The 12,769-nt window shown below is 39.3% G+C and overlaps 1 protein-coding gene across 2 annotated transcripts in view; it reads right to left on the bottom strand.

Moving 5' to 3' along the window:
- Positions 1-8,291, bottom strand: part of tmem117 (transmembrane protein 117) — a 46,929-nt gene extending 38,638 nt beyond the window's left edge. Inside the window, exons 1-2 of one of the 2 annotated variants that reach the window (XM_085282705.1) lie at positions 7,899-8,291; positions 6,150-6,457 (exon numbers count right to left, since the gene is read on the bottom strand). In XM_085282705.1, the coding sequence (XP_085138831.1) occupies positions 6,150-6,429 (280 nt within the window). In that variant the 5' untranslated portion in view covers positions 6,430-6,457; positions 7,899-8,291. Of the gene's footprint in view, positions 1-6,149; positions 6,458-6,816; positions 6,986-7,898 lie in introns of those variants that run through there. The other variant, XM_085282706.1, reaches the window with a different exon arrangement.
- Positions 8,292-12,769: the final 4,478 nt, after the last annotated feature.

Here is a 12,769-nt window from a genome sequence, read left to right as displayed (position 1 = left end):
ATGCTCAGACCTTTGCATGGATTGTGTTCCTACCCAGAAGCATTCCCACTGGCTCCCTACGTATCAGAGGATAGAAGAGATAGTAGACTGATATCTGCACAATGTTAGTGGGGGATATCACGATGAGCAGTAAGTGGGCCATGTGGGCCTGTGTGGCAGACTTATAATGGATGATAGATTTTATTGTGGGCCTGCTTCTGTAGTGCTTCTCTTATGCTCTACCTGTGTTTGTGATTGCATAACCGCTCCACTGAAATGTTGTGCATGGCATATCTCGCCTCTCCAACTCTCAGCCTCACTCAGACACACGCACAAACACACATCCGTGCATGTGCTTGCAAAATATCGCCGCTCTCTCACACTTACAGACACACACGCCCGCACACAGAAGTCCAAACCATCTGTTCAGAAGCTTGTTGAAGTGCATTAGTTGCACCTGGCTATGAATGAGCTGCACTCCTCTCCTACATACCTTAGAGCGAATGCAATTGCATTGACCCCGATACAGATCCACCGGGCCCTAGTGTAAAACCTGACATAAAACTGACTGAACTACATGCACACCTACTGTACATTACCATTATGAATCATGCAACTGACAAAATGCTGGTGGTGTAACACACCAAGAGTCTGGAGCTTCCACAACACTCCAGAACTGGAAAAATATTTTGTGTCAATGTGATTTTAAAATGATGTACAAATCCCAGTTTGAGCACTATGTGAATTATGAAAATAGTTATATAGTGGATTTATTTGTATGCAAACAGATACACCCGAGTCCCCTGTAGGTTCTTTTCCATCATCATGCTGCCTGTAGCCACCTGATTGTGCAGGACATATTGTGACGCCATCATGCTGCTTAGCAATCGTCCAATAACAAACTAAAATTACAAACCAAGAAAATACTGTAGCATAAACATGTAATAGTTTGGGAACAAAATATCACAAAACTTACTTTTTAAAAAGCAACTTCGTTCCGATGAAGAAGTTAGAACTGCTAAACATTTTCTGACTGAAGTCTTGTATGAACGTTGGAAATGCTTTCGGAGTGCCAAATGCACAATGAATAAAATTTGATTAACCCGACTGTAATGAAATGGCAGCGCGCATTTTAAAATCTGCTGTTTTGGGGAGCAGTCTGACACTTAACCTCCGTTACATCCAGTAAATGTAACACGCTGGCTTTGCCAGTCTGTTAAAGTGAAGGCACTCTCTGGTGATGAGAGTCAGTGGGTATTTCCCTAACTCACAAGGATTTTCTTAATACAGCCAAGCAGATGAACAAAAATCAGGACAATTTACTTTATCCTCCATTCCTAATCCCGACCAAACTGGTCATGTGGTTAGATAGAAGGATGAATAGACCCTTTAAATTTTTTCCTTTATTAATCTGGTGGACAATATAAGTACTGCAGATGGACCTAAAGAACACATTTACAATTAATTTTAAAACCTCCTTTTTACAATGTTTTGAAATTGAAATTGTTGTACTGATATTTAGATTAAGAAAAATTAAACAAGAAAGAAAAAGCAATGAGATTTTGCATACAGAAGTGAATGGCTGGAAGACTCTTCAGCTATCAGGCCTCTCTACTGTGGGACCAGCTCCCAGTTTGGATTCCAGAGACAGATGCCCTCTCTACTTTTAAGATTAGGCTTAAATTTTCCCTTTTTGATAAAGCTTATAGTTAGGGTTGCATCAGGTGACACTGGACCCTTTTGTTGCATTTAATCATTAGTTACTTTTAAACTCTGGCTCTCTCTCACAGCATGTCTTTTGTCACCGATCGCAGCAGATGGCAGCCCCTGGTTCTGGCTGAGTGTTCTTCCTGTTAAAAGGGAGTTTTTCCTTCCCATTGTCACCAAGTGCTTGCTCATAGGGTTTGTGATATGTAATAATGCAGGGTCTTTACCTTACAACATAAAACACCTCAAGTCAACCGATACTGGAACTAATATATATATATATATATATATATATATATATATATATATATATATAGAGAGAGAGAGAGAGAGAGAGAGAGAGAGAGAGAGAGAGAGAGAGAGAGAGAGAGAGAGAGAGAGAGAGAGAGAGACAACAAGAAATACCCCAGAAGATGAAAATGAAACCGTGAAAAAAACAAAACAAAGAAAGAAATATTTCATCTTAACCCTAATGTGATGATCAGAGTAGGGACTAAAGTGCCACTTCTTGGGTAGGTGCTCTACAGTCTCATGTCTCACACATGTAAGCATTGCCTATGTGAGTCAATTAGTCAGTACTCTTGATGGGTGTCTATTCGTTAATGCAACTCCATGCAGTTCAGACTTGTTGTACTGAAAGTGTGTATGAGGTTGTAGTGATCAGTGTTCATTTCACAACCTAGTGAGTACACACGTCTGAAAGGGGTTTAATTTGCCACATTGTTGATGGTCTATACACGCAAGCGCACAGTGACACTAAGCTATAATTTAGAACCTCTGAGCAATAAGCTAGCTAGTTTTATCATCTTAAACCAAATGAAAATCCATTCTTTTATCTTTTCACCGTGAACACATCACTGTGGCTGATCAAGAAGTAGTTGCAGCAACCCAACTTCCTATAACAAAACTTGCATTTATTTAGATATGGGCATTTATACCCACCAATGATAGATGAGCCCAGAAAATCCAAAATATGTAAATTTACGCATCATGTTAAGGCCTTTTGTTAAGGCTTTAAAAATGCAATTATTATATGTATTATATACTATATATGATATTTTATATTTTGCAATGAATAAATATTACATGTTCTATTTCAGACAAACATTTATTTAAATCATATCAAATTACCTTTTTATTTTCTCAGTCTAGTAATGGAGTCCTGACCCAAAAGAAAGAAAAAAAAAACATTAGACTCTAAGTATAAAAACCCTCCAATTTATTCAGTGATTGCAAGTGAAGAGACAATTTTGCTATTACTAGATCTAATAACTCCCCACTTGCTCCACTTCCCGTCTTATAGGAAGGACTCTGCATTTGCTGAAACTGTCATGTCATCATGGACTCTCAGTTTTCTATTTATGTTCAGAGAAGATGATCACTTCGAGCACCCGCCACCACTCTGTGCCGTCTAATTATAGTCGGTAACAGTTCATCCAAGAAGATAAACCAGCGTGCCCAATAATATCCGGCACTAAGTGACTTGTGAAGTGAGCAGGAAATGAAACGCGTGAGTTCAACTGGAAGCACTGCGCAGTTCATAAAAGTGAAGGGAGGATGACAATGGAGTCACAGCCGTTATAAAGGAGAGTGACTAGGAGGAAGCCGAGCGAGCAACAGAGTGATACAAGTGTCATACGAACAGATGAAAAAAAAAGCCAGGTTGGTGAAAAAGAAGAGGAAATGTATCAAAGAGGTGTGAGAGCTGACTAACATGTTCCGCTGCAGAGCTTCTCAACCTGTCACAGCAGGAAAAACACAGCTCGAAGTAACAACATAAAGAGTTCTGCTATTATAGTCTATCATATTTGAACAAAGCCTTCATTAGTGTTAATGCATTCGTATGCCGACACCACCTGAACTTTCTTGCAGTGACAAACCCTTAGTCTTTCACTTGAGACAGTTTGACTGGCATGAAAAACTACAGCCCTGTTCTAGTAAAACAGCTCTATTAAACGGGGAACTTTACTGATATCACACATCAAAATCTGAATACAGATTTTGAGAACAACTACTGCATCTGTGGGGGGGAAAAGAAAATTGATTTGGGTCAGTTATCAGTCCTATCCTGACTCAAAAGGCTGGATCGGATATTGTGACAATTTGCTGATATATATAAAGCTAATCTATTGAATTCACTTCCATGTTGCTCTCTGTTTATTATACCACACAGCAGTGCACCAGCTGCTACTGGTAAAGCTAATACAGCATGGAGGAGGCTAACAGCTGAACGCCAGCAGTTTGGAAGCATTTCATACTGATTACTCCAACAGCTTCTCTTTGGTTGTTTACAATAAATTTTAGTTGACTGTAAACTTAGCTAAAAAGCTCTGATGATGATGCTTTCCTGTCAGGTTCTTACTCTTTCTTCAGTCTCTCGCACTCTCACCATTGTTCTGTTTGGTGTAACATTTTTTGGGAAGCTTTCATTGCACTTTTGTTAATACGACATGCTGCAGTTAATATTATTTCACTACAACCATCTCTTGTTAGCAAGAATGTTAAAAGCGAAGTGCTAAAGCACTGTGCAAAAGTCTCTATCCACCCATCAATTCATTGTACAGTATTATCCTAGAGAAGTGATAAATAGAGGAAGTGATTTATTGAAACATATAAACATACATACAACTATGATATAGAAAAGGAAAAATTGTAAAATGATTGAAAGTCTTTACTATATGACCACCTGTATTCTTCAACACAGTGTAAGCTCTCTTAAGCAAGTTTTCTTGACATTTCTTTAAGTAGTCTTTAGGAATAGTTCATCAGGATTTTTGAAGATCAGTCAAAGCTGTTCTTTGGGTGTTGGCTGCTTTCTGTTCTGTTCTTATACTGCGTCAATAATGCTGAGGCCCAGGCTGTGGGAAAGCCAGTCGATGACTGATGGTGTCGCACTGTGTTTTTTTTTTCTGTCCACGTATGACATTACTGCTTTGGTAGTGTGTTTGAGATCATTGGTGTCCTGAAACACGAAACTGATACCAATCAGATGCTTTTCAGATGAATCAGCAAGATGAACCAAAAAGATCATACTCTTCTGTATTCACAATGTCCCCAACACCACTGGCTTAAATGCAGTCCCAGACCATGACAGAGCCTCCACCGTGCTTTACAGATGGCTTTGAACACTCACTGTTGTACCTCCCTCTTGATCTTTTCCATGCATATCGATGACAATTTGAACCAAATACTTCAGGCTTTAAAAATCTCAAAGTTTTAAGTTCATCACTTTTTAAGACCGATTGCCACTTTTTTCACAGTTCAGTTCTTGTGTAGCTGGCACACCTCAGCCTTTTTCTCCCCGTTTCCCTTCCTTAAGAAAGACGTCTTCACAACCATTGAGACCATTTCTGACGAGGCTTCAGTGAACAGCAGACGGATCAACTGAACAGCGAAATGCTTCACTCAGGTTCTGTGTCAAGTCTTTGCTGGTACTTTATTATATTTCTTAAGGACAATGCCTTCAGATACTGTTGATCTACTGTAGATGTTTAAGGGCACATTGCACAACATGCTTGCTTATGCAACACCAGATTTTTGACTAGTATCTCTTTGGGAATCACCTTATTGGTACATAAATTGTATGCCTATCAAGCTAAAATAAATAAATATAAAAGTATAAACACATAATAAATACAGTTTAAAATGTAGAAGTTGCTAAATTGTCTGTTATGTGTAAATACATAACACTGACCTATAAATCATCCTGTTAAGTCACTTAACAAACCAACAACAAAAAGCATTTGAAAGTGGTCAGCTATGAGGACTGAAAATTAAAATAAAAAAGCAAACGAATGTCCAAAGAAAAACTTTCACAGACCTTCAGAAAGCCTGGAGAAATATTTCTCAAGAGCAGGTTAAAAAAAACATTACAAGAACATCTGGCTCCGCAACAGCAAAAATACATTAAAACGAGAGAAAGCTCAGGACTATTGCACAGCAATGTATAAAGAAACACATACAAAAAGATCACTGCATACACAAACTTTAGCAGACACTCTTCATTTTATATTTTGGAATAATTAGAGGAAGAAATAAGGGAAATTTTGTTTATTGCTTGGGTGTCTGCCATGAATACAGGAGTGTGCTTGTGAGTCCAACATTAAGTCTCTGAGGTAATCTTCTAATATTATTTCCATCTGCACTTTTTCTACTGAGACATTTCTAAACACCTCTAGTCACAAATCTGTTGAAGGAATGCAAGTCCTCATATAGAATTTCAGTGTACATCTAGTTGCCGCAATGAAAAGATGAATCAGCAGCGATTTCAACAAAGAAAATAATTAACAATCTCTTTAATTACGTTCCCATTGACAAAAAAAAAGCAGAGCAGGAGTATAAACGTGCTTCTCCCCGATGAATAGCAACAACAAGAACATCAATGGGGGTGGTGGGGGGAGTTCCCTCAGACAGAAAAGCCATTACTCTGCACATTCCACTGCATTATTGTGTGCATGACTTACCAAAGAGCTGGCGGTGAAATATAAACTTCCCGGCTAACAGGCCAGTGATAATGGCCAGTATCCAGCCAATTACTTTCAGGATGTTCCACCCGAGGCCTGGGTACTTGTTGAAGAGGAAAGAGAAACAGTTCCCCACCACAATCATATGGGCCTCTGTCTGACTGTGAGAGATGGGGTCCTCGGCGAAAATTAGGAAGTTAAAAAAGGTGACGAGGTACGCCACAATGAGACGGGACCACGGGTGCTGGAAATAGTAGCGAAAAAGGGCATCTATTTCCATCTTGCTAAGCCCTCCAGCCACACTACACCTGGGAGTCAGAGAGAGAGAGAGAGAAAGTGCTTCTTTTAGTCAGATTACATTACCAGCCAGGCAGATTAGAGCAAACGCACCCCTCAGACACAGATTAGTGGTTGGAATATCACTAAAGATAATGGATTAGGATCATGCTCAATTCAGACCCGGCTCAGATAGAGCAGCACCTCCAATAACGCACACAGATTTCTTAACACAAAACCAGAGTTTCCAATCAGTCCTAATATTATCACTCAGCTGTAAATTAGCAAACAGCCTATATCCTGTAATCGATTTAAAGGAGAGAAAAATAACATAAAGTGGACGATCAATCCACTCAAGTGTCCTCTTGTGCCGGTGAATCACGTGTCATACCTGGAAGTGGTGGACTCTTGAAGTACTATATATCTATTAGCTATAAATCGCTGGCTCGTCTCCTTTCAGCCCGTCTGCTCTGCGCTCTTCTTAAAAAAAACTGTTCCAGCATTACAGTGAGGCTTTCCCCGGCAACACCAGCCAAGCAGTGCATGAGTAACCTGCAGACACCCCGTCCCTCCTGTATTTTTAATCATTATTCACCCATGAACTCCACTCTTTCTTTACTCCATCGCTCTCTACCTCTTTGAACCGTCTGACTTTGCTGGGCTGAACTTCTGCCTGCTTTCATACCTTCCCTAAAACAGGGCATGGAGGGGGAAGAAGGAATTATGTAATGGCTTCAAAAATAGACCTGGCTATTAAATTTCACCAGCATCATGTTTGTCTTGTCATGATGCTGCCACCTTGGGTGATAGTAGGCTGATGAGGTAAAATGCAGATTTAGTTTGCTTTCTTTATCAAACTGCAAGCATTTAGAGGAAGACGAGCAGGAGGAGAAGGCAGACTTTTAGTGTGACCAGGGACCTGCTCCCATTCTGTGGCTAGCAACTTGTGACCAGAGAGTCCCAAAACATGAGTTAAGTGGGACTTAGCACCCAAAAAAGAACAAACTGGGCCGGGATAAGTTTATCTGAAGGTGGGTGGGTGGGCTATACCCTAGATAACCACGATGAGTAATGAAGAGCTCAACTGATGTTTCGGGACCTGAACTCCCTCTAAAGCATAAAGATTAGATTTGCACTGATCAGAGCAGAGCAGTCTAAGTGCTGCAGGAAATACTCCAAATGGCCTCTCTATTTGAGGCACTTCTGGCAATTTCTGAATGGACTATCGTGTTCAGGGCATTAGTGCGTGATCGCACCAATCTCCCTTCTAACGACGCCAAATGTCACATCACTGACCTTATATAATTATGAGATATCACAACAAGCTTGACCATTTTGGTTCCTTCTTATCTGAATGTAGGGTACACCGAGTGAGATGTGGGACAGCCAAAATCCGTGCAAGTTACCTGCATGCACGTCGCTTTTTCTCATTTGTGCATGTGCAGTGGGTAAAGTCAACACGATTTTACACACCTGCTCCACGCCGTTTTATCTCTCAGTCGATGTCCAGGACGAGAAGCCCCGCTCCCGCTCTGCTCTCCGGCCACATCAAGCCGGCAGCGGCGCTCTAATCATCCTAAACAGGAGATTATACGACAGGGCTGAAGTGGGATTATCCATGCGACCTGTTGTTGTTGGTATACGACAGAGGCACCCACAAATCCTCTGTCATTGTGCCGGACTGTCCATACGCCGGGCGGGGCGGCTATTAAGCGGGCGGTGCTTCGTCACTGAGTCCCCGCCGTGAGGTGCGGTTTCTGGGTAGTAAGTAGGACGCTTCTACCGCCGCTGTAGCAAGGATGGAGGAGGCTGAATCCACACAGCAAGCGCAGCATCAGTGCAACGCAATGTAGCCAACACGTTGATTCACTAGCGCCAAAGTCAGAGCCAATACAAATACACGACTTCCGCTCACGTGTTTCAAAATAAAATGATAGCGACATCCATAACACAAGTAAGACTTGAGGAATCTATAAGTATACCAATCACAACAGGCCAAGGACGAACCTCTAATATTAACGGATTAGATGTTGTTTTCCTTTATTTTTCAAGTTACTTGAACTTAACCCATTAAACATCATTAGAAACTACCAGATTTCTATGAGGATTTTTCTGAGGAAGATTTTTTCCGCTTCTGGAAAAAAAAACTGTCACCCATAACTCGATAATAACGCAAATCTTTAACTTATTAACTCAAAACTTTGGGATACCTAACTCGAAATTTGGAGTTATTTCCTCTAAATTTTGAATTATTAATTCAAAACTTTGAGATCCCAGCTTTTTTTTCAGTGCCAGAAACAAACTTCCACAGTGACTGTAATCGTCCTGGTTTATGTTGAAGAGTTGAGTGTCAACGGTCTTTCATCTTCAACCAGAATATCCGATAAAATTATCCACATTATCTAAACTCATCATATCAGGGGAATAGTCTATCCTACCTGGACACTGGAACGAGGTGCAATTTGCCAGTGATCATTCATTTGTTTAGTCACAATCAGTGTTGGTCAAGTTACTTGAAAAAAGTAATCAGTAACTAATTACTGATTACTTCCTCAAAAAGTAATCCCGTTACTTTACTGATTACTTATTTTCAAAAGTAATTAATTACTTAGTTACTTTTAAAAAACACGATTTACAACCTGAAGAGGTGATAAAGCGATAGATCTTTCAGCCCAATTCTACTTTTTCTGCATAATCCATCATACAAAATGTAATCAAATGGAAAAGTCTATTTTTTTAACTTGTTTTATCAGTTTTAATCTTTTAACTTTATGCATCAAGCAAAAATGTAATTATATGCAACATTCTCTGACTTGAATAAATTAGTTTAACATTTAAACCTATTTTCTGCACGTTCCAGCACATAAAATAACATATTTTTTGTGTTTACACTCAGTCTTTCAAATAGATGCAAGTAAAACACAGCAGAAAATAAATAAAGTCAAAAACTCAGCGGTCCTGTTGCTCTATTTTCATCTGTAAAGCAGGACTGCGGTAGGCGGAGGTTTACCCTGGTGCAGGTGTGCCGCGGTCAGTTGAAGAATCCGCGAGTTTCTCTGTGAGTTTCCCATTATGTCGTTGCACACTCGGTGCTTGCTTGGAAGTTTAGGGGTTTTTTCGCTGTAAAAAGAAGTTTTCTTCCCACGCACGGTGGACGCTAATGTTTTTGTCACTTTTTATGGAATCAAACTCAAAGTAAGGTCAGTACTTCCACGCTTTAAACGCTGCACGCTCATACTCTCTCCCACAATTGATATGTGATCCATTGTTGATCTGCACACAGCTGTTGTCACTAACGGCGCACTCGCTTACGTCACTGTCTAGTCACTGTGGTGAGACATTCTCCAAAAAATCACGGTTTTAGTAACGCAGTAACGCAGCGTTCCTACGGGAAAGTAACGGTAATCTAATTACCGTTTTTGCAATAGTAATCCCTTACTTTACTCGTTACTTGAAAAAAGTAATCAGATTACAGTAATGCGTTACTGCCCATCTCTGGTCACAATAATGGCAAATCAGACACTTACACTCATTTATATGTTCTGAAATCTACATCACATCGAAGAATGTGCCTGCACATGTGATGTGACAATAAAAGTGATTTGATTTGATTTGAATGGTTGAAGATGAGCCCATCTCAATCAGTGGACCAGAGCTCAGTAAACAATTTGCTTAATACCATTGGTAAATTATTTTGTTTCACATAAATGTACTAGTAACAGAGCACAGGTTTCATCAGCCACACTAGAATCTGTTTATTTTGTAAAAAGAAAAAAAAAAGGGGGGGGGGGGGGGGTTCAAATCACTTCCTGTGCTACTGTGTGTCATACTTGACGCAAAGCTGAGAAGGGAATTTGCTGCCATGGGGCTCATTTATTTATTTAAAGAGGAGACCAGAGGCAGGAAGCCCGTGGCTTGGTATGACAGATCAGAGATGTGGAAAAACTGAATAAAATGTAAAAAAATGAAAGATGAATGAATATTGATCTTTATATTAATGTTCATCTTAAGCCATAATTAAATACAATCAGTGCTTTATTTTTTCTTTTCTTGAAGAAAATAGCTGAATTTAAACCAGAAAACAAGTTGACTTTATTTCTTGGAACTTATTACATTATAAAAGCAGATACCATACACATATAGTGGAGTAAAGCATTCATTATTATTTTATTATCCCTTTAATTTAAATACCCAATAATAGAGTATCATTAAAATATCCCATAAATAAACCAGAACTGTTAGCATGAATATGCATATATATGATGCTCTTCTTCGTGGGTTTCTGGCATCTCAACATACCAAGACCAATACACATGCGAAAGAGTATCCTTATACCCTTTCTTCTTGGCTTTTTCATTTAACATAAACTTGTGTAGAAATGTGTCCCTTGTCAGCATAGTATAGTCTATGAATTCACATATAAAACTTTAGGCACTCTATGTATTACAGAATCCTTTTGTTTTTAATAAGTGAAAAGAAACAGAAAATCTTCAAATGTTACGCAGGATTAGCGATGCACTCTACCAGTGTGCAGTGTTGATGAAAATAAAAATAGTATGCAAAGCCACATCTGGATAAGCCAAAGTTATTTTGGACTCCAATGCAGTAGAATTTAAGCTCCTTTGCCACTACAGCCAAAGGTATATTTAGCACAGAAAACAGCATGTTGGTGAAAATACAAATCGCATGCAGTCTTCTAGAAATTGAAACTGAAAGCACACCTGCTTCTTCAATAGCCAAATATCACCTTTAAGAAACACAAGCAATAAGAAACTTAAGTACTAACCCTTAAACTGTAAAAGAAATAGCATGGTAAGCTGTGGATATGATTGCCTTCTGTGTTGTGAATGTTGGGACAGGTCTCACACATTAATCACGCTGCTGGGCAGAAAGTGGTAAACTGGATAGACTTTTAGCATCACATAAGCCATGGGAATAAACCCACAGTGTTTTCAGTTTTCCTTGTCCAGAGTCCCAATGTGAGGTTCTTTTAAGATCTATTACCTTGTACAGAATGTTTTTGTCTGTTTTCAAACACTGAAAAAACAGACTTATATGTAATCACCAAAGAACACATATAAACAAGAAATGAAGAAAGCCACAGGGGTGGGGGTGGGGATAGGCTGAAAACCCACCAGTAGAGTCAGAGTGAGAGGTGAGTTTTCCTCTAGTCAGGTCACCAGGGCTACGACATTTACACAGACAACCATTCACACTTATATTCACACCTACAGTCAATTTAGAATTGCCAGTCAGCCGAACATGAATGTGTTTTGTATGAGAGACAAAGCTGGAGTACCTCGAGAAAACACAAGCAGCACAGGGAGACCGTGAATTTTCCACACAGAAGGGCGCCAGCCAGCTGGTTGATTCAAACCCAGGACTCTCTTGACTCTTTTCAGTGGCTGGTGCCTGGTGCTATGAATGTCTGTTTCTTTGTGTTGGCTTGTCTGTGTGAAGCTTGCATGTTGTCCCTGTGCTTGTTTGAATTCTTACACAGTACTCTGGCTTCCCCTGACAGTCCAAAGGCTTGGTTTTAGGTTAATTGGCAATTCTAAACTTTTGTATTTTGACTTTTCTAAGAGACTAAGTAATTGTCTTATTTTAAAATGGTGTGTGCATATGAGTACTGCTGCTGTGCTTGCCCAAAGCCTGGTCCCCTTTAGTTCCCTGTGTAAGAAAATGTCCCGTTTCATCCATGCTCATATGAACACATGTGAAAATGTGAAATACAAGATATATTTTGACTTTTTTATACCAGCAAAGATATTTCTAAAAAAAAAAAAAAGGTCAGAGGAAGGAAGCTCTGTTTTTACTAGATAAGAGGGACAAGTGCAGCAAGGGAGCACATTAACTTAATGTCACTATTATTTTTCATTATTATTTCCATTATGAATATGAAAACATCTCACCAATAGTATCCTGGGATTCAACAATAGTGTATATATCAGAGTAATTGCAAAAAAAATGATTTAAAGCAATGATACTAATAAGAGCTAAACACATTTTACAGAGGTTTGCTGCTAGTGCTTTTACTTTTACATTCAAACACTTGCACTTTCTCCTTTGTTTTCAAAGAAGCTCTAAGTTCAGCTTCTGGAAGAGGTGTAGTAGAAGGATTTGTACTGTTGTATTTGTAGTAACAAAAATCAATGCTGAAAAATACTACTTCTAAATTTATAGAGCTGAAATCATTATTTAATTCCGTAATTTCATTTACATGTACAATGACAATAATGGATTGCATTTATATAGCGCTTTTCAAGAACCTTAAAGCGCTGTACAATTCCACTATTCATTCACTCTCACATTCACACACTGGTGGAGGCAAGCTACAGTTGTAG

This window comes from Mchenga conophoros, linkage group LG7, assembly GCF_057382185.1.
Source record: "Mchenga conophoros isolate Kocher_MC1m ecotype Shallow Benthic linkage group LG7, M_conophoros_male_GT1.1, whole genome shotgun sequence".
In the NCBI taxonomy this organism is placed as follows: Eukaryota; Metazoa; Chordata; class Actinopteri; order Cichliformes; family Cichlidae; genus Mchenga; species Mchenga conophoros.
The sequence above is the reverse complement of the archived record's forward strand: the minus strand, read 5'-3'. Positions and strand labels throughout refer to the sequence as shown.